This window comes from Tauraco erythrolophus, chromosome 10, assembly GCF_009769465.1.
Source record: "Tauraco erythrolophus isolate bTauEry1 chromosome 10, bTauEry1.pri, whole genome shotgun sequence".
Classification (NCBI taxonomy): Eukaryota; Metazoa; Chordata; class Aves; order Musophagiformes; family Musophagidae; genus Tauraco; species Tauraco erythrolophus.
The window spans coordinates 16,542,004-16,568,487 of NC_141474.1; the positions used below are offsets into that span (position 1 = coordinate 16,542,004).

General features: G+C 40.7%; 1 protein-coding gene across 1 annotated transcript; it reads right to left on the reverse strand.

The window, feature by feature from the left end:
• Positions 1-797: 797 nt before the first annotated feature.
• On the reverse strand, positions 798-25,680 carry TECR (trans-2,3-enoyl-CoA reductase). Its single transcript, XM_086617273.1, has 13 exons — positions 25,324-25,680; positions 14,993-15,043; positions 14,440-14,491; positions 14,053-14,097; positions 12,606-12,709; positions 10,465-10,580; positions 10,241-10,346; positions 5,216-5,288; positions 5,088-5,131; positions 2,929-2,986; positions 2,109-2,197; positions 1,025-1,070; positions 798-925 (listed from the first exon to the last, which is right to left on the reverse strand). Exons 1-13 carry the CDS (start codon positions 25,678-25,680, stop codon positions 798-800), a joined length of 1,269 nt encoding a protein of 422 aa, XP_086473399.1.
• Between the last annotated feature and the right edge of the window lie 804 nt (positions 25,681-26,484).

Below are 26,484 nucleotides of genomic sequence, written 5' to 3' on the forward strand. Positions count from 1 at the left end.
AAAAGGTCCCTTAGTATAATAAGGTCTTATTATATGAAAATAGGCCAAATATCACAGATATAGCATAGATCAGATCTTCTGAACCTTATTTACTAGTATGCAATTTGCTAATGAAGAAGACTAAAAACAAACAAACAAAAAAACCCAAAACCACAGGATGTTACATCCACAAATACTAAAATACTTCTTACTTCAGATTCTTTTGGCAAATTAGGGTTTAGACCCAAACCAGGTATTTGAGATATTGCCTATTTCTTTATTCCACGAACCACTCATATTCTTTGGTAATGTTGTTTGTTATAAAGCACCTGCCTCCAGGCAGCACACTCTTCTTCAAGTCAAAGAAGGCAGATCATGCAACTGTCTTCAGGCCAGCTGGCCATGCTGGCTGAGCTGAGCTCTCTAGTAGTTAGCTGGTATGTCCTCGTTCCAATGTACTTATGTCTTGCAGAATGCCACTGCTAAATTTGGAGCTGCTTTCGGCACAGACTTCTCAGTATCTCTGATCCATCAATCTAAATAGACTAGTACAGGAAAATTTAAGTCAATCAGGTTACAGTGAACTGTAGAGGCTTTTGACTGCCAGCTGTGCAATGAAGCCTTATTTTTTGAAGGTACTTCTGAGTTGAGAATTCTTGAGCATAAGGAAGTGTAGCTTTCAAGTGCATACAATTTCCCTCAGCAGTGGAGATTCAACATGCACCAAAATCCTTTAAATTAATTCACTTATTTAGCAGGAGGTTTATGAGCTTTTTCTTCTTGAAGTTCCATGCAATATTCAAATTAAACCTTTTTTCTTACAACAAGAAGGGAATAATTGGCATTCGAAAACTTGGATAATCCTTGAATTCTCGTAGGTAGGTGCAGTGTTTATCCTTTGCCCAGATTGTCATCTGAATGAAGCAAAGCAAAGCGAACAGCCCCACTGGAAGCAAGGGAGAGAAATACACGTTTCATTATCAAGCTAAAAACACACTCTTGTTGCTGACATCACTTCAGGGTGAAGTTCCAAAACATTACTCACCTGGAACACACTGAGTCATGATAGTGAAACTGATCCAGGTCCCCACCTGTTTTGGCCAAGGAAATTTAAAATATTTCTGGTGACAGCATTTGCATTTATGTCTCTATTGATCAAAAACAACCTTGTCCTAGTATAGGTAAAAAAAGCCAAGGTCAGCCATATCAGTTTCTAGTGTTAATAACCTTTAGCCAAAAAGGTGAACAGTGCCTTACTATCAGAAACAAAATCTTCATGTTTGCTTCCATAGCTATTTTCATGATAAAATTTTAAGCATTACAACATAGTGTGATCCTTTCCATTTCTCTGCCTAATTTGTATTTGCCACACCTCCATCAGTGCTAGGAATGGTAACTTTCTATAGTCTGAGGCCAAATGCTGTTCTCATTAACATCTGCTAATCTCCACTGAAGTTAAAACCTGATGCTGTCCTTCTATGAGAGAGTGAATTTTACACTGAGTTTAATTGCTTTGGAACGGAGTCAGGAGTTTGTCTCCTGATTAAGGAATATGAAGTGGTAAACTGATTTAAGCTTCTAAAGCAGTCACCACCAATACAAGCTTCTGTATAACTTAAGAAAATGGAGAATGTGACCTGGGCCTATTTTCTCTAGCACAATATCTTCTGTTCATCTATTTCTCTGTTTCCTCTACAACAACATATTCTATTCGTCTGCCCACTGTCTTCCTGGGCACTGTGATACTCCTGGGCTCTCTTATATTGTAAATCCACCAGATGCCCCCATTCCCTCATTGCAACACGCATTCAGTGGCAATCTCCCTGTTCCTGTCTGCAAAATTTGCACCACTTTAAAGTGTATCTGTCTTGTCTTGCAGCCACACTGAAGCATAGGCCCAGGGCCTGGGCTGCCTGTTTAAGGTTCGCCTAGTAAGTACTGCCTCAAGGGAGGAAAGGAAGAACAGACAAGTTCCTGTCTGCAATCTTGATTTCATGGGGTTTAGGGGAGGAAGGGAAATGTATTATGCTGAACTGTTCCAGAGGTTTTTTCCATGCTTAACATTCCAAAAGAAATGAAAATATATTCAGCAAAACTAAAATCTGAATATCTTGTTTGAAAATACATACCTCATACGTATAGTTAGGGCAAGATACAAAGAAAAACAGCCATGTGAAAGGATTCTTTGTTGGATATGGGATCTTACGGGTTTTGGATCCTATAGATTAGAAAACAAATCACAGAATATTCACACTCCTAAATATATTGTTTCCTATAAAGACAACCTAACTCTGCCTACTCCTATGTCTCATCACTGTCAGAGCAACAAGCTGGATGTGGGAGAACAGGATGTCCTCTAGACCCACAAAAAGCAATAGAATAACTGTGAGGAAATGTTCTGGGCATTAGAAAGTCATCTGCATATGCCTTTGATCACAGTCACTCCTGTAAGAAGAGGTATCTCAAGTTTTAGATTTAGAAGTAAAAGTTTTCTCAGATTCTCACAGAATGGGATTTTACCAGTCAGTTGATAGCTGTAAAACGCTGGGCTCATGCCAGGGAACCCTGGCCTGCACAGAGATCTTGTGCCTCCTGTAGAAGCCCGTGAAATTACTTTCCCTTGCTCACCAAAGTATAGCTTATACTAGCACTGTTTCCTTTTGCACTACCAGTGTAACTAATATAACTGCTCCCCCCAACACAACCTGGCCCTAATCAATAAAAATTAGAGTAAGATAGGAAGTGCTGTTTAACAGTCCGGTGTTGGATGCCTTGCACTGTCTGATCTCCCCTAGAATCCAGTCTCTACAGTGCTGAGCAACCTGCACTCCCACAGCAGTCAGCTGGCAGGTATCAACACCCTCCAGGATCAGGTCTTTCATAAGGCAGAGTAACTGCAGAAGTATTGAATGGCTGCACAAAAGTGAAAAATTATAATGCAATTTTTACCATATCTCTGGAGGTCACTGAGTGCAACATGAATGGAAAAATTTCCAGCTTCACACAGCTGCAAGAAAAAGCATTACAAAGTTAAAAACGTGCTTCCCTTCGATTCACTCTTCTTCCTTTTGTTATTTCTAGGGGTACTTTAAAAAAAAAAAAAAGGTGTTCTGGTTTTAGCTGGGACAGAGTTAGCTCTTCTTTTTAGCAGCTAGAAGAGCTCCGTGTTTTGGTTTTACTCAGAGGCTCGCTCTGAGAAGAATGCTGATAGCAAGTTGATGTTTGTGGTTGGACGTGAGGCTCCAAGGACTTTTCAGTGTGCCGGAGTGCAGAAGCAGGGCGGGACAAGGGGGCCACGATTCCCCTTGTGATTTGTGGTGGAACTTAAGACTGAGGGCCAAACTGGCCAGTTAGTATTCCATATCATGCAGCGTCATGCCCAGTATAAAAGTGAGGGTCAGCTGGACAGAAGGGCTTTTGCGCTTTGGCTCTTTCGCCGCTTCCGCTCTTTTGCGCTTGCTGCGCTTTTGCTCTATTGCCTTTTTCCCCCCTCTCTCTCCCAGTACTCCCACTCTCGGAGTACTATCTCTCTCTCTCTCTGTGCCCCTCTCTATTTCGGGGCCTCGCATTTGTCCGGGATTGCAGCTTCGGGACGAGACGGGCTTCGCGTACGAGGGGGTGGTGAGCACCTACACTGTGTATTAAATCATCTGTATTAAATTGTTCTTATCTCAACCCACGGGTATCCCATTTATCCTTTAATTCTCTCCCTCATCCCTGGGGCTGGGGGAGGGTGAGTCAACGACTGGGGGGGGGGAGGGGCGGTTTGGTTGCTGGAGCGGCCTAACCCACAACAAAAGGAAAAGAATATATTCTAAACATAATAAATATCCTTAACCAAGATCACTGTCTGACAGAAGGATGGAATGTTTTTGTTCAAACATGAGTCCATATTATACTCTCTTATATACTTATGGTATTTGCCAGCAAATGTGGACTCGGAGTCCAAAAGATCAAATTTACTATTTATATAATCCCCATGAGATCTAAAGGCAATAAACCAAAAGGGATAAAAGTAAACCCAGGAGATATTTGCTGTCTTTTGGTTATTCTTATGTCTTTAAAAACACTCATAAAATTGATTTGGATAGTTTTGGCTTCTCGAAAGTTATTAAAATCCCAAGAAAGATACGGGTTGGACTCTAAGTAAGTTTTCTTCTCTAGAGTATAACTGATATGAATCATGAAATATAATTGACCCAGCTTCCTCCACTGGTTTTAAACAATGCTTCCCCAATCAATTATGCAGAATGTGTATTGAAATGACCCATTTATGTGATTATGGACAGTCTCCGGTGTCTGCAAAGCACAACTATTAAAGCAAATGACTGGTGGTCAGAGCTCCTGAGTTTTATTCTCAGCTCTGTGCCTTCCATTTTGTAGTCTCTCTACAAAACGGGAATAGATTGTGATCTCACGGAATTTTCATACTGGGAAGCTGCTTCGAGATCCTGCAGTCACTGATAATTAGTTTCTCAAAGCAAGTAAACAGCTGATGTTCTAAACAAGTTTCACATACATGGGAAAAAACGGGTATATCTTTGTTGGCTACACTAATGTTACTTCTGCATGTATAAAATGTTCCTAGGAACTGCGAGTACGAACAGAGAGTGACTTAAGAATTTTGTTTCATAAGGAAAGCTGTGAAAAATTTCTTAAGTCCAGCAAAATGAACCTGTATTCCTGGAAATTATCAGCAACATACTTTCTTTGTTGGCCAGTTCTCTGAGTTTTATGATCTGTTGTGATTCATAACACTCAGTTTTGTAATTTTGATCGCAAAACAAACTCACTGGCTTTTAAACACAGTGTCACAAACTGGGTAGATCCAGGATTCTTTTAAAGATTATGAGAGATCATCTCAGTAGATAAATATCCCAGTCTTGGAATGGATACAGAATAAAAATCTTCCCTTGTTATCGTGGTTGTGTACAAGATCACACTGAAAACTGACGAGTTTACCCATTCTGCATGCAAGTGGTCAGCTTTAGTAGGATATCCCAAGTGTTCAAGTTCTAAGGATCTGCTTATCCTACTCACTCCTCAACTTACACAAAATAAGAAATAAAGCAACGTGTTTTAGCATTTTATAAAAAGAACAAACCTACCAGAAACATGATCACAGCAAAATTTATCTGTTTTTTCCCATAAGCTATAAAAAAAAAGTTCACATGTGATTAGTGATACACAAATACATAAGTACTTAAATCATATTGAGGGTTGTTTTGCTACTTACAAGGAGGAGTGTAAAGAGGATGATTGATGTAATAAGCAAGCCAAGCTGCAAATCCCCAGTAATATAAGCAGTTCTGAAAAACAGGGACATTTTCTTTGTTTTAGTACAATTCTCTAGGCCAGTATTCACTGCAAGGACCGCTGATTACAATGAATTGGGCTGATCCTTCAAGTTGCTGATAACAACAACAAAAAATGACAATACTAAGTGTGGTAAGGTGGGAGCAGACAACAGAAAATAACAGGAAGGAAGTAGTGCTTATACAGTAAGATTTCCTCTCAAATTTCTTGGAGCTGTTAAGTTTATAAACAGTTTTAGAAAGTACAATCATACTACTGAAAACGAATTTATCTTGTCTGGCAAGCCATTTGGCCACAGATGAAGGGCCATGCAGACTGTGAATTAAAGAGAGACTTGTTTTGCTAATCCCTGAGACTTTGTGAAACCAGATGTAGGCACTGTGCGCTCTTCCCTGTTTATTGCTTTGTATTGCCCAATCTCTTACTTTCCTCTTCTCCTTCACCCCATCAGTTTTCTTTCTTTCTCGTGCTTTAACTTTTCATACTTAAAATCATCATGCCTGACACTTTCCTCTGCCCTTTCACTGCAATATCTTTATTTGTCCCTTTTGCTGCTGTCCTTGGCTTTCTGTGAGCCAGCTTCCATTCTCTAAACTCTGGTAACATAGCTGCACTAACAGCTGTACTGACTCATTCCTGACCAATCTCAGAGCTTGTTCGCAGACTTCTTCCATGAGAAAAACTACTTACAATGACAATCTGTACCTCTTGTTTGGTTTTCCTGGCCCTACCACTTGTGGTTTTTCTTCTGACACTCATTGCTGCTTCAGTATCTTGGTGACAGGGCATCTTTTCCTTCGTCGTATATCTGTAGGTAGGAGGGAAGCCCTTTCTTGGCCTATTCCACTTCTTCCTCTATGCTCTAATTTCTAGGTGCCATTCTGTTGCAGACAGACTTTTAACCCTTGTCAACAACTCATAAATTTGCCTCTCATCAGTTCAGGCTTCTTCCTTTATCAAAGCTGGTGCCTCAGTTTTTAATGCTTTAGGGCATGTTTGGTTATCACCTGGACTTCAACAAGACCAAAACTGAGCTCTTTATCTTCCTTTTAGCACTTCTCCAGTTCTTTTCCTTCCCCTTATCTTTCCTTCCCTCCTATTTTCACTCTAGAGTAAAACACTGATCCTCTTACTCTTTCTGGCAGTGCTTTTTTCTTAGCCTTCCAATAAGTTCATGTACCTTAGACATTTCTACGTCCTTCTGCTTTCTCCTTCATAGCTTTCCTTTCCTGCTCACGCAGCCAAAATTCTTATTCAATGCTGCATTCCTTCTTGTCCTGATGGGTTTAGGTTTTTCTTTTTTTGCTTTGAATTTTGCAGCCTTTTCCCCCTATATATACCAGAACTGCATTTCTAGCAATAATATCCCGAAAAGTGATGACTTCAGCGTCTGCAACCCACACTAGCTGTCTGCAGTGTCTGACGGAGCGTTTTTCTGAAAATGCTGGTGAGGGGCAAACCCTCCATCAACTGCAAACAGTTGTATCAAACATTCTGTTGTGTTTCTACTTTCTTTTCACAGTTAATTGAACCACTGAAGTGCCAAGAGACCTCAGACAAAACGGACATCATTTTGGGTATGCTGTAATACAAGCACCTGGTATGTCCTTGCTCTGAGATTATATATTAATAGATAACTTATGAGAAAGAGCAAATTATTAACCAATAATTACATATCAGGTGGGACAAAAGAGCAGAGAGATTAATTTCCCTTGACAACTTCCCTTTCCTCCAGGAAAAGCAGCAGAGCCAGAAGAATGACTGCAGTGAGGAACAATCTAGTTAGTGTCCTATTCATAAACTACTGCTTCTTCCCTAACACTAGCTTATTCCAGCATCACCTACAATTTACTAACTGCTGTACAAACTTAGGTGGAAACAGTTTCTCATAATCTTGAAATGGCATCTTATGAAAAACCTTTCCCTAACTTTCGGGCTTGGCACAGGATGGATAATATGGCAATGAATTTTGGTAAAGTAAAATTAAATAAAGAAATAAATTATCGTGGCTCAGCTCCCAACAATACATGCTGTAATTAAACTGAACAAGCCCTATTCATCCAAAGAACATGATTTACTGCAAGAGTAGTCCTCAGTTTTAAGAAAACGAGCTTTAAGATGAATGGAGTCTGCCACTGCTAAGGTCTTTACCAGTAACCCTACAAATGTCCAGCTGTCACTAGAAGCCTTATTGCTCATACAAAAACCTCCAGTGATGTTCAGATAGGAACAGCAGAGTACATGCAGACTTCATAAACTCACTTGAAAGAAAGAAATTGTTTCTGTGAATCTTTCATATTCTGGGTGAATAATAAATCTTTACAACGATCTCTTATAAAAAGATTTTGTGGATCAAGTTCAGATATTGCAGGGATCCCATAAATAAATTATTCCTACGTTTACAAAGTTATGATTAGAATTTTTCTCTTCTCTATTCCAATTGATGATCCCTATGATGATCAAAAGTATTTCTTAATGCCCTGCCTATATTTATTCATGACCAGCATGTACCCTTCTGACTGTCTCATTATATTGTCTTCTGGTTTAAATGGTATTTGTTGAAGTCTAGTGTTTTCTTTCCTCCAGTTGTTTTTATAGAAAGCATCAATATCTCTTCTTTCTACCCATGAAAATGTGCAGTAAGACCAGTCATAAGACTAATCTTTGAGGAATTCCACTGTTACCTCCCTATTATTAAAGGTCTGACAGATCCTTTTCTGGCACAACCATGATCATTCTTTTAGTTCCTTTATCACTACCCAATTTTTGTATTAATCCCTATCTTATTCACCCTAAGCCAGCTGTTTACTAAGACCAGATAGATCTGGTATTCTACCTTTCCGTTGCCTAGAAAAATCACGTATCTTAGAAAGAATTATACTATGTTAGTATATAGCAAGAACTGCCTTTGTTGAACCCCTGCTGAATTTTACGGCATCATTTATTCCTACTTCCATTTGGTAAACAAAGGATGAAAATCACAAATCTCATCAGTTCCTGTCTCAGATCTTTGCTTACTGAGACTTAAGTGTCTCTTCTTAAAGGTAGCTTTCCATTGTGCTCAGGAAATAAGCTAGCTATATCTGCTATGTATGTGATCAAAAACTTAAAATAGGAAGCTTTGTCTACCATCTGTATGTGAGAGCAAAAAGGGAAGAGGATGTGATATTTTTCTCACTGGCACAATTTTGCAGTAACACCACCAAAGTCAATGAAATTATAAAAGCAAATCAAACCCAAGCACTGCTGAGCAGGTAGAAGAAGAACTGTAAGCAACTTTACAGATGAAAGCAAGTACCACTGACCTGAGAAGGTGGAAAAGTAGAAGTGATCAGAATGACTGCTACAAATGTCAATTTTAGCAACAACAGTTTGCATGCTCTGAAAGCAACAAGTAGTTGTCGGAGATGGCAGTGAGAAAATGAAGATTTATCACACAGTACAGATTCTTTTCCAAGGTAAAGTTGCTCATTTATCTACTGTTTAGCATGCGTTAGTTACTGTTGTGTCAAGAACAAGCCTTAAAAGATCTGCTAGCCCTTTTAACAACCCCTGCACTCCTCTGCTGCAGAAAACACAGTAAATTGCTAGGAAGGATTCTTTCTGAGGGCCGCTGCTCAACTACAGATCCTCCTCCCATTTAGAAAGCATGAAGCCATCGCCAGAACTACCAGAGCTGCTCCACAGCTGTAAGGAGTTAGCCACAAAGCAGAGTTTCAGCTGCTGGGAGTATCACTGCCATAATGCAAATGCCAAGTGACTGTCTAAATACCAAATGCTAAATACCCAAATGCTGATACTATACTATACGCTTTTCTAGTTGTAGATGATAGTCTCCTGTTTTCCTGAGTATAAAGCGTATTTTTGAATACTAGTGTGTACTCTGTTGCAAACATTTGTAAAATAACCACAGCCCATGCATAACCACGCAGTCCACTGTACTACTACACAGACATCTAGGAAATAGGGGATCTGCATCCCAACAGCTGCCCTATGCCACAGCAGCACCGGTAACATTAGGGAGTGCTCTTGCTGGAGAAGAAAATGCAGAACAACCAAGCTGCTTTGCATTAGATCAAAGATAAATTAACAGCTGCTTGACAGCAAAGAGCGTTAGGGGCAAAGAAGATGTAAAATGACTGTTACAAAAACTAGATATTTTTTTTTTTTTAAAAAGCAACCCTCTCAACATTGTACCTGCCTGTGCTACCTTAATGTTGTTACTAAAGCCTTTACACCTAAGGAGCTAGCTGAGTAAAAAGAAAGGGTATGCTGAAGCTAAACTGGTCAAGGGGCTGGAAAATAAAACTTATGAGGAGCGGCTGAGGGAGTTGGGGCTGTTTAGCCTGGAGAAGAGGAGGCTGAGGGGAGACCTGATTACGGCCTATAAATACTTGAGAAAAGATGGTGGGGAGTTAGGGGAAGGGCTCTTTACATTAGTGATGGGAGATAGAACAAGAGGAAATGGGCATAAGCTTAGTCAGGGGAGATTCAGGTTGGATGTTAGGAAGTATTTCTTCTCTGAAAGGGTTGTCAGCCACTGGAATAGGCTGCCCAGGGAAGTGGTTGAGTCCCCATCCCTGGATGTGTTTAAGAATAGGGTGGATGAGCTACTTGAGGATATGGTTTAATGGGGATTAGGGATGGTTGGACTCGATGATCTATAAGGTCTTTTCCAACCTAGAAATCTATGAATCTATGAAGGTCTAAAATTCTAACAGAGCAATGAGACTACTATAACATGAATAACAGTATGGCAACATGTAGGTTATACAGTAGAAACATTAAGAAATCTTGTGAAAGAACTACAGCTTTATGGGTGAGATTTGCTGTGCATTACTGCAAAAGCCACACCAAAAAAATCTGTGCTGCAGAGGCAGAGCGTAGGTTTGCTGGGTTGGATTTGTAAGGGGGGGGGCTATGGATAGATTCTGACACAATTTACCTTCACAATATTCCTCAGTGGCATAGTCCCATGGGAGAACCGATGAACAAATACTGTTTCAATCAACCTTTTGATGTAGTGGAAAGAATGGCAGATACATGCCAAGCTAGAAACAGCAAGACAAAAGCATTTAAGAGTGCTTAAAAAAACAAGTGTGGCAAGACATTTGGAATAAGACTACAATGCTAACAAGAAATACTGCTCAAGCCTGCAAACAGACTTACTTAACTACTGGATGTGGGCTTGATGTAAACCTCTCATCCAGTCCATAGACAAAAGGCATGCGGAAATAAAACAGAAAATAGATGAACAATGGACCTGTATATTCTATCAAAAATACCTGCAAAAAGAGAGAAAATAATTAGACAGCTGAATTAGATGATGGTTTTGGTTTGGTTTCTTTGTGATAACTAATGCAGTGGAATATACACCTCCTCTGGCCCAGAATGGCATTTAGAGAGGCAGGGAGGGAATAGCAGGTTTGGGCATGGGCTATGGAACTGGCAGACATGCATGTAAATGTTTTGCAATGCATTTGCCTTGGTTGCATACAAACAGCCATCGCCAGTGCAGCTGACGCAGTATGGGTATGAAAAGATAATCATGGCAGCCTAGAGATCATGATAAATCTGCATGCATGTTACATTTATGGAGCTCTCACCCTCCTCTTGACCTCAAACACTGTTGCTTTATTTTGGTTTAAAATGAAATTGGGCGAAGAATTTATACTGAAAAAGAGGAGCTTTGTTTCTAATGAATGAATTTTGTTTAAACTGGAAACACAGTAAGTGTGCACAGGTGACTGCATCTGTATGAACAGTTAGCACAGCAGATGTCTCGGGAAACAATCAATTCATTCTATGTTCAAACAATCTTTAATTTGAACACAAATTTAAAAAAAAAGGAGAGCAAACCAAAGAAGCTATTATCTAACTTGATTTCATTTCAGATAGGTGTGCATTTCTTAGGATCATCACTTTAAATTGAAGTTAACTTTGGACCAAATATTAACAATTGAATTTTCCACACTTCTATATGTGAGGAAGGTAGGCCCGTACTTCAGTTATGGAGAAAGAAGGGAGATTGACTGTACTTCTACCAAAAAAAGAACACCAAAAAACAACCACTGTTTTCTAATGTGTTTAGAGTTATTTTGACACTCAGAAAAGTTGTTATTGACTTCAGTAACAATCAGCATTTTCTCTGGAGAAGATGGGATTTGATTGTAGATGAGAAGTTTGTCTTTTTATCTGATAAAACTGAAGTATTTCTTGGCTTACATTTGAATGAAGTAGCTTGAAGGGCATGAGGAGCAGAATCTAAATGAAAGATTATGGAACGACAGAAGTCTGGTGTTACTCTGCACTGTGATATTTTTGCATATACTAATGCATGTGTGTCTTGGAGTCTGCATTTCATTAGAAGTTTTTGCCTGTCTTACTGTGTTTTGGTTTGTATAATAGCTATCTGTTTTATCAGCATTCCATCCAAAGTAATGACATGAAGATTCAGTTTTGCAGAATGTTTCACTTTTTTTACTTTACCTCCTATGAATGTTGTCTTTGCTATTTGTCATTAACACAAGATTTTATTAATGTCTCACAGCTAAGAAACGGTAAATGTGCCTTTAAATTACGGGTTACTTTTCCCTTTGTGCTGTGTCTTTCATTACATCTAGTGTAATATGTGCATCATGGACCTTCTGAAGAACTGGGAAGGTCATTGGTCACCTCACTGCATAAACAGTAGTGCTGTGTTGCCTGCCAAGTGAGTTGTAATGGAATTTGCGTTTGAGCTAAGATAGTAAATATGTGAGGTCTTTGTGCATGGCTACTAATATTGAATGAAATTATCAGCTGTCATTAGCCTGCCATTAGCATCCTGGGATGCAGACAGCTAACTGATCTTACTTTTGTGAATTTTCCTGCTGAAGTCACTTCAATGACTGACCTGTGAAGTTGCTCACATGCCTCTGTGCAGGACGAACGCATAGGAGTATAATCCTGATATTTATCAGCAGTGTTACACAGGCTGTGAAGCAGATCCCCCAAAGGCATTTAGACACCTAGTTCCTAGTGATTTTGCAGTAGACATCTAAATCCACTTGAGAACCTGCACCTTAGTTCAGTAGAGCCAACCTACCCTGCAGCAAGTTTTCCACTGCTGCTCTCCCAGGGAACTAGGCATTCAGAATATCGTTACTGCTTTCCCTGATTAAATGAACTGAAGTAATGAGGATTCTTTGCCTGCATCCACTATCAGAGCAGGCATCATGCAGAAATATTGGAGAGAGACAAAAAGTGATGTAAGGATTAATTATGGAAAAATAGCCATTAAAATGGCTCAGACTTGAAGCATAGCTCACCGTAGTCCATCCTATCTGTGGCCCTAAATCTTTAAAGTATAAGGTAGCGGTTGTGCCAACAGGGAGGTGCTGCAGGATTTCCTCATCCCTCAGGGACTTTCCTTCTGAGAAGGAAAGAAGTAATTACATTTCACTGAAATTCAGGTCAACTTTGGTAGCATACTAGCTTTAGATTGTGCTTTAACCAATCTGTGAGATTCTTTGATGTGATGTGGGTTTATTGGAATCTCAATAAACAAACTAAGAATGTTTATACTTAATTTTGATTTTTCCCTGTAATCACATATAAATCTGGATCCTCTATTCACACCAAGACAGTTAGGAGAATTCTCAATCCTATGTGCCTGCCTAGTCTAGTCTCGCTTCATCACTGCTACAGCAGAATTTGCTGATGGGTCACTGCCCTTTAACATAGTTCACTGACCTCCTGGTCAGATGCACCTCCATCTCTCTCCTCTCTCTTCCTCTCTTCTCAGTGTTCATCATCAGACAAACAGAAGCTAGGATAAGCTGCGATTGGAAGGCTCTCCTACAGAGGTTTTCATTGCCTTCTTTTTTCCCAACCAACCAGCTAGGAGGTGACTCCATAGGATTTGAGCTAGTACTCGAGCTTTTAAGACCTAGATTAGGGGGAATTGCCAGAAGGCAGGCATTTTCTCATGGCAAGTCTCACAACGTAAGTCCATGGAGGAATCTGACAAGCTAAACCTTTGAAAAAGGAAATAAGATACTCGTTTTCCATGGACAGATTCTAGACAATGAACTAATCTTCACCAGCATGCTTGTAATGGACTGTTTAAGTAAAATTATACTTATTGGAAGCAAAAGAAGAAAGTGCTACGTTTTATAATGAATGCTAAGATGAATTAACAGAGTTTGGCAATTAGACTTTCTTTTGTGCACTCAGGCCATGTACTAAGAGGCTTCTAGTAGCATTACCTACAACTGCATTAATGAAGTCAGCCAGCTGGCATCGGCTTTGTCAGCAAATCCTACATCCATGGCAATGTGTTTTGCATTAGCTTACCTCAAAAGAACTGTAATTCCTGCCTGAGAGCAGAGGATTATGAGAATTGATAGCTCTAACTCATACCCTTTTTACTACTCCCAGCTGAGCATCACTGTGGAAATCATTTCACTGCAGCTAAGGAAAATTAGTGTCTAGATTCTGTGCTGCCTGTCTTGAACGCAAAAGTGGTCACTAGTTAGAAAGTGCATTGTAACAATGTGCAGACTCCTGAGTTAATTACCAAGCACCAGGCACTCGGGTGGAACTCTGATCAATACTTTGAAAGAATTAAATTTGTTCTGGCTTCCTTTCAGCCTTCATAGTGCTAATCAACATAGCTGGAAACTCACTCTTAAGAGCTCATACCCATGCAAGGTACACCTTTTATGCCAGGCCCCTGCTCAGAGCTTTGTTGCTCTAGTCCTCACAAGTACTTACTTGGATCAAGTTTTATCGACTGCCTTGCTGGATACCACCGAGGATCTGTAAGACCATACAGCATTGTGTGATATATAATGTTTGGTTTAGATCATCCACTATTATAATGAATGCAACACAACAAGATAAGATTTAGTTAAATATTTTTATGAATATTTATTCAACATGACTATCTGTAAGAAATTATGCAGCAGAAAAATGCAAAGGTTTATCAGGATAGTATAAAAAATGATACAGAAATCTCACTGTGATCACATTCATGTGCAGGTTAATCAGCATTATGTGTGTGTACATTACATGTTTCAAATTATATAATTTTCTCCTGGATATATATATATATACTGGATATTCTGATGTGATGTGAACTGCTGCAAAAGTTATACTCACATAATTTATGGAACATCAATCTGATCTCCTTAATTGTGGCATTTGGTTCCACCTAGGCAACAAAATATTGTGTATGTAAGATGCATATTTTGAAAGACAGCTACTAGGTGTAAGACTATTCAAACAAAAATGTGATTCAACCAATATAACTGTAACTTTCTTACAGATGGCTAGGATTGGCACGGAAGATTCGAAGTACTTCTTACAGAAAAAAGGGAGGACAATTTGTGGCACCTGTTTCAGAGGCAGCTTCTCTAGCAGTGATCAAGAGTTACTACAACAGTAGTGACAGTTTGATGGCTTATGAGTGAGTAAGGCACAACTGGCACCATCTTAGTGAAGCAGCTGAAGTTGTGCTCTTTGCCTAAAAGCTCCTTCTGGAGAAGGGCTGAAGTACTCTGTAGTCAGTAGAAGTGTGCATAATCGTTGCTTCTTCAGTGGCCAAAGAAAGGATATCAGGAGATGAAATACCCTTCAGAAACACTAAGTTTACTTAAGAAAAGTTAGTAATTTTCAAATAGCATCTAGCATTTTATACAGATTTTTGTTTTACCTTATCTAGGAAGCATAGCTGTTTCTTTGTCTTCCAGTCAAGGATTTCCACCTGATAGAACACAAAATGATAATTACTAATTATTGGCTAAATTATCTCTAAACTCTTAGTTGATTCCCAAATTCACAATCATTGTTCAGAGTGAGACACCATTTTTCTCTTATCTGTGGACTATGTTAAAAACACTTCTGATGTCTTGAAGAGACAGCTTTAATCATAGCCAGGTTCTCAAAGCACTCAACTTGCAAAAAAATAATATTCTTCCAAAATAAATAATATTCTTCCTAGATATATTCAGAAGCAGAAGTAGCTAAAACTGATTGATCAAAACACATTGATCTGGGGTATTTTCTTATGCTAGAGCAAAAGGAACAAATAAGGGATAGAGAGGTTTCACAGGAATCACTAAGAAACAGAATTTTATGATTTGTACAGAAAGACAGTTTGAGGAAAAAAATAAATGTGCCTATATATGCATGTAAGCAAATATTCTGAGTACATACATCTTGAAGATTAATGTGCACTATTCCCAGAATATCTGAATTGTAAAGAGAGTTGAAAACATTGGTGGACATAATGAACAGATGCAGCTACAGAGCTGGACTTCACAAATCCTTACGAGGTTCTTATAGGAATATTCAGTGTTACTCTTGCCTCTCAGATCACCTGTATTAATAACTACATATTAACATTTTATATTCCAAGCAGTGGTTTAGCTACAGCTCTGAAAAGGAAAGAGCAGTATATTTCCATGATCAAATGGCACTTTGGCAAAAGGTTATGATTTTAATCAACGGCCAAGCAGAAAAGTCTCCAGACATTTCAAAGCCCGGTTGCAGCTGGCTAGCGAAACCTAAAATACAGTGATGGTGTTTTAATGTCATGTGTTCTCAGCAAACACTTTGTAATGGAACTTTGTGGTATAGCTAAGAATGGAAGTTCAAAGCTTATCTGTCACACTAAATGACTAAAGAGAGTTTGTTGTTGTTTTTTTAAAATAAACATCTAGCATTAATCATGTTTGGTATTAACTGGCCAAGAGGATAGATTAACGTTAGACTTTAAATATGATTCCTTACTAAAAATAGGAGTTACAGTCCAGTATCTTTCTAATAGGATTGCTTTGAAGAGATCACTTGGTTAAAGTATCTTATTTCCTTCTTTTACTGGTCCCAAATTGTTCTTTCTCTATTGGTGCAGCAATGGAGCACTTCAGCTCCAGCCAGAAGTATAAAATCTGATCTCCGTAAGGAATACTAATGCAGTGATACTTTCTACTTATGCATTGTAAGGTCTAAGTGGAACCTTACAATGGTCAAGGGAGATAAGCACTTTTCCTCCTTTGTGATATGTAATGAAATGGGATTATTTCATTTATATGGGATATTGTAAGTTTCCCCTTCATTTTTTATATTTGAAATAACACAAATTTCAAGTTTTAATATCTGTTTGTGGGACATCTCCATCAGAAAGCAAATGAAGTGGATTCCCTTCCCACAGAGAGCTATTCTTGAAATACAGCATTCTGACTCTCGCAGTCCACAGAACAAGTACTGTGGGGGCTGTAAACCACTTTTTGTCCCTTCCGATGCCGAGTTCTACAAGGGTTATTGAAACCTTTGGTGTATCTCAAAGCTTTTGTGTCAATGAATATCATTGGGCTGCCCTACAGACTGCAGCAGCGCCCACAGTTTCAGCAGTCTTCTTCCCATTCCATACCCACTCCCAGCATATACATATTAGATCAGAATCCCCCAGGAGTGGTTTTAGTCTATGGCCTCCAGTGGCTGTATTAGAGAAATCTTCTCCAGGCCAATCACAGAGTGGTTTGGGTATCTTTCTGCCACCTATGCTCTTTAATTGGGCTATTATCATTATGCACAAGGCTGGACTGAAAATTATAGAGCATTTTCTTTTGCTCTTTTTCATGGGAGTGGCTGTACAGAAATTTAGGTACTTTTGTGAACCTCAGACATCAGTGTGTAAAACAAACAAACAAATCATCTGACATCTTCTGTACTGTTATTTAGTTCCATTCCAGCATGTCTCTTTGAAGTGTCAAACTGACATACCTGCCTGTACGGGCCTGTTTCTTCAAATACCTAAAGGGAGCCTATAGAGATGATGGATCCAGACTTTTCTTGAAAGTGCACAGTGATAATGGTGAGAGGCAAGGGACACCAGTTGCAACATGGGAAAATCTAATCAGATACAAGGAAATTTTTTCACCATAAGCTTGGCCAAACATTGGAACAAGTTGCCTAGAGAGGATGTGGAATCTCCATCCTTGGAGGTATTTAAAACTGGACGGGGCAAGACTCAATGTCATTTGGTCTAGTTGTATTTACTTTGAGTAGGAATTGGGCTACATGATTTCCAGAAGTCTCTTGTAACCTAAATTATTCAATGTTTCTTTTTTTTTTTTTTTTTTGGATCTCCATTCCCGAACTTCAAACTTTCAGGATCTAAGCAAGTATCAAATATTCTTTCTCTTTTCAGAAAGACGGATGTAGGAACACAGCTTTAGATTCCACTCCAGCCCATAGAAGGTTGTGGGACAACAGAAACAAGTGACTGTTTCCTCTAATTATCATGCCTCTTACCTGCATTAGAACATCCTCCAGTGTTTAGACACTGTATAAGGGGCAGAAAAGCCTCATCCAAGGTAAGAAATGTTATCTTTTCTGAACATAACGGCCAATCACATGAACCCACGTAGCACTGAACACAGTGTTTTCAGGCACAGCACCAAGTCAGTTAATGTATTGGTTGGCAACAGTTTTTAGATACCCAGCAATCTGTTCTTGGAACACTTACTGATGGGTATCATCCCTTTCAAACAAATTGTTTCGCTCAGAGAACTTTAATTTCTATGTGTTTTCAAAGCATTTAGCACAATAGGACACTGACTGTTGGCTTGCACTAGTGCAGCAGGACTTACAGTCTACTTACTTGGTGAATTTCTAAAGGCATTTTAGGTTGCAGCTTCTCTAAAACTACTTTGAGTAGAACTTAATCAATAGGCAGATTTGTGCAAGATAGCTATGTTAAGACACTTCTAAAAGTGACTACAAATATATATCTTCAATGTTGAGAACCCAAATTTGTTCTAGTGCATAAGGATTAAGGATTGATAGTGTCTTTGAAAACAGAAAATGTCTTGATTATTATTGTATAAAACAGGTCAAGGGCAAAGAATAATCAATATATGATATAAGCAGAAAAAAGTGCATTCAACTGTTAAAACTTTTATTCAGAAAATACAAGGGGGAAAAGTTTATTCATAGGGGAAGAACAGTTGAGCAGTGTTTAAAAAATAATTTTTAAGATGCAGTGTCCCTTCAATATGATTAAAAAATATAGTAGATCTAATTCCCACAGTTTAAAGCCATATCAAATGCTTAAGGATCAACAGATCTTCAAAAATTATGTGATAACTATTATGGAAATACTTGTCATGTCTGTGCATCTTGGTAGTTTTATTTGCTGCTATTTGTACTCAGCGGATTCAGTAAACTGTAGCTGAGTGAGATTTTGTGAGCACTGACATAAGCATATATTGTATTGATTTCTTTTGAAATTACTCGGTAAAAAAAAATGCTTGTTTTACAGTCTAGGAACCAATCAGCCCAAGAGAGGCTGATTTTCCCTGAACTATTAATTCTCCCTTAACTATTAGTGCTTACATACGTCAGATTCCTTGAATTTAACACTAAAAAAAAAATAATAAATCAGTGGTTGTCACAGTCCTAATTAAATCTTTCTAAACATTTTATTTTTCCTACGGCATTAGTCATTTTCTTTGTCTCCTTAGACTTTTCTGGTATAATCTGTTGATCCTGAAGGAAGTAAGCATGCCCTAGTGTCATCTCACACTAGAGCACATCAAGAATAACTTTCCTGAAGTCAATAGAATTAAGCCAAAGGGAAATTGCTGTAAGCATACTCATACCTAAAACTGTGTTTGTGCTGCTGGTGCTGCTACAAATGACTTTCAGTCTGAAATTTCCTTTGCATGGGAATGTACAAACTGTTGCAGAGGATGAGTCTAAAGATCTATCTAGAATGGTATCTTTCTTTATGATACAGGCAACAGCAGATGACTCAGAAGAAGTAATAAAACAGGGCAAGAATATAGTGATTGAGGAGAAAGGAGGATACAAACACAGGGACTGTGATTTTCCTGCATCAGAAGTGCTGCCTTTGTATTTAATAGCTTTTAATGGATTTTTCCTCCATTAGTTTATCACTTGCCTTTTAAATCTGTGTAAATTTTTGCTTGCACAGTGTCCTGAGGCAGGGAGTTCCATAGTTTAACCATATGCTGCGTGAGGAATTCCCAAAGCAGAACCAAGGCAAATGTTCAACCACAATGCAAAATTTCCTCATCTTACCTGTGGAGTGCTGCACCTTATTCTGTCAGTAGTCCAACTAAGTAAAGCCTTAACTCTCTGAAGCAATTGGGTCATATCTCATCAGACTAGAATCTTATTACATTATTTCACTGTGTATAAAGAGAGGAGATACAGTGACACTCATACTCAAAAGGTTTTACACAACTAAATTTCACTTTTGTAGAATTTAGATGTCTGACATTTACAGGTTCACAAGATACACACTAGGTACTTATTCCTCAGCTTCTAAGTTCTGCTCCTATGCAAGCCAATGAGAACCACCTTCTGAACTGTGCTGAAACTCAGTACATTTTTATTTCTTCCATCTGTTTCAGATTTGATAGTTAGGTATGCTTGCATCTAAATCCTCGAGGACCTTGACGCAGTAAACGCCTTTATCCCAAGGTCACCACAATGCACAGAATTTAGATTATTTCTGAATGAAACTAAACTGTCAGCAAACGAGATGATCTAGTTCTTTATACTTTTTATGTAATGGTTAGACACTCTGCCAGGAAGTGGTAAAATTACTTTAGACTGTCTTCTGCCATTCCCCTCTCCTCCCATGGAAGGCTTGGGTGGCTAGGGCCACTAAGCAAGGATTAAAGGATTCAAAAGAGACCAAAAAGTACAGGCAGGGAGGACAAGAGTGTATTCCAGTGAAAAGGGCAGTCTCCTACCAAAGAGAAATTCTGAATCCCTGTCTCTCTGGGCTGCTTCAAGCACTGCTCCCTTCGATTGTCATTCTATTCAGGATTTCCTTACAGGGGATGCTTTTTGGGACACCACACAGTGAAGGGGTAGAGCTGAAGTAAACCTGAATACCTTAACCAAATTGTCATATCCAGTCTTGGAGCTGGGTGCCTAACCTGAAGGCATGGCAAACCCCAAATCACTTTGTGGAGCTGGACCAGAGGATGGTAACAGGTGTAGAGCTACAAAGGGTCATCCTTCAGAAAGACAAATCCATTTATATAATTGACAGGGCATAAAATGAGTCAGCATAAGAATGGTCAGGAAGGAAAAGGAAGGTTTATTCCCTTAGAGTGAGAGGCTGGTTTATTTTTTACAAAATGGAAAAGCTGTTAAGAGGTTTGTGCTTTCATAGCAAATTCTGGCTCTTGAAGGCCTATGAAAGCTTTCCAGCTTTTACTAGCATGACATATTCCAGGAGGATACACAAGATGAGAAAGGAACCTGCACCAGTTAATACTGACTCAGTGGGTATTTACTTACACTGGCTAACACAGAGCCGCAAGTTGCCAATTTCCCTTGCATGTTGAAAAGTCACATCATTCACTGAGTATCACTGTAACCATGAAGCAGCCTGGAGTGACTCCATCTGAGAACCTAAGCCAGCTTTGACTCAACACTAAGTAGACATCCAGGTTTTTCAACACCAATGTGTAGCCTTTTCTATGTGCAAGAGAATATTCGTTGCCTCAGGGCTGTAGTTTATGGCAATTATTTTCTACAATGACAATATTCAGGTAGAAGAGGTTTATAAATTCTTTGTTAAATCACAAACATTTCTTTGTATCAGCACTGTGATATGCAGTGTTAAACTTCAGTATCTATAATTCCATTTCTACTCTTCATGGATCATCTGGTGCATGGATGTCAAAACGTGCATCCAGTGTATGCTTTTGACATGGAATTGAAGAGATAGAAGAGAGAGATTTTTTTTTTTCAGTTTTTTTTACCTAGAGGTATCAAGGATGGGTCTCCTGTCTTTTGGCAGGGCAGGAAGACTGGAAGCCCCAGGAAGTCTGGAACCCTTAGGGGTTCCAAACTCAAAAGATTTGTATAATTTTTTTAAAATACACTTCAAAGAAGTCCATTATTTTTTCTAAAATAAGACTTCTGATTTCAAATGTAGCCTTCAAATTCTGAGTAGCTCCAGGTACCTTCTGCCGAGTAGTGTTTTACTATCATATTTTCCTATACAAAATTAAAAGTTTCTCTCTCAAGCTCCACAGAGAAAAAGGACAAATTGCTGTCTTTTAAGGGAAGCAGCACGAGCAAGTGTAGAAAGTGTTCGTGCGTGGAGCAGTGCTGAGGGAAGAGAAAGGGAGAATGTTTTTCCCTATCATCCCATCTCTTTCTGTGATAATAATCTCATGTTACTTGTGAAAACAGAGCAGATGTCTTCAAACAGCAGAGCAATTTTCAGCAGTGTCCCCTTAAATGACTGTTCAAATCTCTCGTATGTGGCCATGTCTTGTTCAGTCAGCTCTTGGAGGATACAGAATCTTAAAATCCTCTGCAGTCCTGCTTTTGGCACTTGCTCTCAGAGCTCTTACTTGATGAAGCTTTAGACAGCATAGCTCTGAGTGGGAGAAACCTTTGTAACAGGAGCTGTGACATCTCAGCAATGCCAGCTAGGCAGCAGTCACCCCCTCCCTTGCGATTCAGAGGGTTTTCATCACGGTCAGGAGGAGGAGAAATTTTAAAGGCGAGCAAGAGGGGCCAGTACATTATTGCATTTAGACTGTACTGCATATGTCAGTTCAATCTATCCTCAGGGAGTGAAGGCTCCAAAACATGTTTGGTTATCACTGCTCACAAAAGGCGCTTCCCATCCAAACCAGCTGAGGAAGCAAAAGTACAACTGTGGCTCTTATGACACTAATTTTCTACAGTATGAGTGTATTTGTTCAAGTATCTTTCCTCTAGAAAGTCAGAGAGCCATACTATTTTCTTTCTACAAAATGCGTTTGAAGATCTAAACCTGTCAAGTAGAAAGAAAGGGTAGAATTCATTAGCCTAACTTCAGAGCACTCTACTACATTTACATCAAGCACGTCACATAGACATTCTTTGTATGGAAAGGAGACAAGCAGGCACTTTTAGGATAAACTGTGTGATAAGCTCTGAAACATCTAAAATAGGTCAGAAGCGCTGTTCTCTAATCAATTTGGAGAAATAAACACTCAGAGAATATTAATTATCTAGATACAAGTCTTTATCATAAATCTCTACATTTTCAGAGGTGAATCTCCTCAAATTATCAAGTACAGTACTTTCAGGTATGCACATTTTTCTTTAAACCATCGTTGTTCTTGCTAAGCTTCCCCTGAACTATTAGTCAGAAAAAAAGCTGAGGTGAAATTAGAAACATATCAATATCCAAAGTAAACAAGAACTATTCTAGCATTAATAAGAAACGTAGAGGCAGCCATTGAGGCATAGGTCTAGGAGTACAGGGACCCGACTTTGCATATCAGTTCTAATACAGACAGCTCATAAGTAGAGGGAAATCACTCAGCCGCTCTGTTTTTTTTCTGTCCATCCGTTAGGTCCAGCATACTTTGGCTTAATTAGGTGGTTGCTCATAATTCTTGGTAATTCAACGCAGCCAATTCAAAAGAAGGAGATAAAGGTACTTCCAAAGCTGAATCTGCCTTTCACTGGCTTCTTAATAGTCACTTTAACACAATAATGTTGCCCATTTTTAAAGTGTTTTTGTCTTTAGCTGCACCAAGCAAGACTCTCATAAAGAAAAGGGAGGGAATTGGCAGCTGGTGTCTTAGCACTCACACTCAGTCCGATGCTTTTGCCCATCTTTTTGTAGGTCTGTTTTCACCAAAGAGTCATTTTATTCATGGACAAGGGAGAAGGCCTTCCTACGTACTCAGGAACCTATGAAATTGACTGAGTACTAAACATGATCAAATGCACAAACTCAACAAAACAGTAAGATACATTTCACCAATAAACCTCCGCTAAACTTGTAACAGTCATATTGTAAAAAATTCAGTGACAGTTTGGTGATTGCAAAGTGCTTCATGATTCATATAAGAAAGCACCACAGAAGAGCAATAAAGGGTAAATGGTTTAGAGATGTACAGGGAAAAGCACAGAACTATACAGTACCTCAGACAGGGAATGCAAATGTTTGTCACACCAATAGAGATTTCCACACAACCCTCAGGAAGCATTGGGAAGGTGGGACACTTACCTTCTCTCTTTTGATAGCTCAGTTTTGAATGCATGGTGGGGAAATGCAATTCATAATTCAAATTCATTGAATGTATAACAGAAAGCAGTTCATTGAATGTATAACAGAAAGTTCAGTGGGGAGAACGGCGCAGAAAGTGATACGCAGCAGCACTGCTCGGTGCTACCTATAGGCTGTCTCTGTCCACATCCTACACCCTCAGTCAGCTCAGACACACACTGGATGACCTAGGCAAATCTGTTTCCAGCCATTATCTGCTGTACAGAGAAAAGGACTAAGACATACAAGGCTGACATGTAAATTCATGAGGCATTCTGATTTTGAATTAGTGTTGCTTAGACATAGGATCTTGATTTAGGACTCAAAGATCTGTATCTGCTGCTATTGTTCTGCATAGCAAGATGGGGCAGGTCATTCCACTTTCTTGCGTTTCCCTGACTGAAAAATCAGGTAACAATAACAATGTCCGTGATTTCGAGGTCTTCTAGCAACAAGTGCTATTCAGACGTTCAGTATGGCTGAGGCAGAAGAGCAAACCTGCAGACCAGACAATGACTAAGACACTCAGGAACGTAATACACACATGCCTGCCCCTGCATTTGGATCTCACAAGAGTTTGGAACATGGTAGGAAAGCAGGAGGCAGTGAAAATCTCGGTTGTTCTTCCTAAAAAATAACCAAACAGGAAAGTCAACACTGCAGAGGAAAAGGCACAGTGCAGGTGCCTACCTCACACCCACAATAACTAGGGACAACTTATTTTGCTGAACTGTTAGTGATGTCCAAAACACTTTCATAGCTTTGAAAAGCAAAATCTGAACTTTCAGGTCACGTTAAGTAACTAGAGGAGCAGCTGCTTTTCAGATTATTTTAGGTTCTGTTAATGTTGTAACAACAATCGTTTTGTATTTTGCACAGGGGGAGAGGATTGTGTTCATTTTTAAGCAATTCCTGTGCTGGAGAAACTGAAGTCTAAGCCTGCAGAAACACATTCAGGATTGCTGCCATTTAGCTTGTGCCGACCTGTTTTTGTAATACAAGCCACTCGTAAGAATTTTTGTATTTACCGTCTAACTAATTCTAGCAAAAAGTCGGTGTGGCTGTTTAGAAGTTAATGAGGAACGCGACTCGTCGTGCTCCCCAGGTGCATGTCACTCCGCGCTTTCTGCACACACACGGAGCTGACTGTACTCAACTCCGTCCGGCTGTTCTTTATTTCCCACGCCAAGACTCGAACGCACCGTGCCAGCAGAGGGCCGGTGGCGCCTGCCCGGGGCGGGGGCCGCGGCGCCGCTCGCCTCGCTCCTCCCCGCCGGACGGAGCGGGCTGCGTCGCCGAGGGAAGCCGGGCAGGGACCCGCACCGGGAGCCGTCCCGACGGCTCTCGGCGAGGTGCACGGCGGCTGGCGATAGGGTCTTCCAAGAAGTTGGGGACAGAAGGTGCCGAGAACATTCCTCGCTCTCGCGCTTGCTTACGGCTGGGATGCACTGCCAGACCCACCCCGGCAGGCTGACCACGGCACTGCCCTCGGGAGGATCCGCGGGGAGCCCACAGTCACTGATCCGGCGCCTCCGCGGACCGCCGAGAGCCCGCCTGAAACGCGGGGACAGCCCTTCTCCGGGGCCACGTCCGAGGACCACCGGGGACGCGGGGAAGAGGGGCGGCGAGGGGGACGTGCCCGCGGAAGGGAAGGACGGGACGGGCGGGGTCCGCTTATGCCCCCTCGCCCCAAGGAAACGCCGGCGAGCGGCATGCCCCCCGGCTCCCTCCGCCCGGCTCCAGTGGCGGCCACTTGCCTTGGCAGACCCGGGACCGGACGGCCCCGGCTCCCCGGTGGTCCAATGCAGATGGAGAGGGAAAGAGAGACGAGTCCGCCGGGACCCCGGGCAGCCCCGTCCGCCGGCAGAAGGATTCCGCGGGGCCCGGCCCGGCCCGGGCTCCCCCCGCCCCGCCCCCCCGGCGCCGCCTGCACCCACCTCGAAGAAGCCGGCTCTGCCGCCCATCCTGCGGGCCGCCGCGCGCCGCCTCCCGCCTCTCGCCGCCGCGGCACCGGCACCGGCCCCGCGCTGCGGCCAATCAGGCGGCGCCCGGCCCCGCGGGGGGCTCCGGCGGCAGCGCCGGGCCGGGGGAGGCGGCGCCCCGGGCCCCCGCCCCGGGCCGCGGCTCGAACAGCGGCACGTAAAGGCAGCGGTGGCCCGGACCCCGGGCGGGCTGCAGCACTGCGGGGGACAGCCGGGACCTCGCGCAAGCCAAGTTCCGCAGCTCCCGGTGTTCGAAAAGTGGGAGAGAAGACTACTATTCACCGGCTGCCTGGCGTGACGATTCAGTGGCATTTCATTCAAAAGGGTAATTATTTTTCTTTGAACATTACAGAATTACTGCAGGAAATCAATCACACTTCATATTTTTTGCAGATCTGAAGTAGCTCAATGAGATAACCTGCAAAAATACAACGGACCATGAGCTAGAAAACATCCCCCTTTCCTTCTCTAACAGTTTACTTTACGCTTCAGGAGTGATTGGACTGACAACAGAATTCTGCTGAGGTCCCTTCTGCCACCGCTGAAAGGATCTTCCTTTCAGAGGCTGATACTATTTTTCCTCCAACCAGTCTTCACTAGGTGAAATCCTTTTTCTAGATCTAAGGAATTAAATATTAGTAAATTCTACAATGCTATAAAAGAACATTGCTTTTCACTGCCATAAAATTTCCATTAGACAGATTTACGCTACGCACTGTGTGAAAACCCTCTGCAATCTCCAAATTTAACCTGCTCCCATAGAATTATAATAATCAAAGCTACTGAAAGGAAATATCAAAAAATCAGTTTCACCAAAAGAAAGGCCCCTACTGGAAAGCCAGAAGGCCGATCAGAAAGACCCAGCAGGACAGAATTCTCAAATAGTGTAAATATGGGCAAACCTGTGAAGGTAAATGGAAATGCAAACTCCTCCTCAAGCCAATTATGAGTTTGGATAGTTAACCTTTGGGCCAGGTTAGACCTTCTGGATTTTTATGTTAAAGAAAAGAACCCACAAAATTACTGCTTTTCCAAATAAGCTGACATTTCTTTTAGTGTATTTCACCTCCAGATGCTCTGTATTCATACAATAAGGAAAATGTTCCAAATACGTGA

What these genes read in the sequence shown, in the direction of transcription:
- TECR (XM_086617273.1), bottom strand. Translation starts at nt 25,680, where the DNA reads ATGCCACTGAATCGTCACGCCAGGCAGCCGGTGAATAGTAGTCTTCTC. An exon ending in TCCTCTTTACACTCCTCCTT is followed by an intron (nt 5,132 to 5,215) that starts GTAAGTAGCAAA and finishes TTTTTTTTATAG; the next exon opens with CTTATGGGAAAAAACAGATA. An exon ending in CATGACTCAGTGTGTTCCAG is followed by an intron (nt 926 to 1,024) that starts GTGAGTAATGTT and finishes CCTTGCTTCCAG; the next exon opens with TGGGGCTGTTCGCTTTGCTT.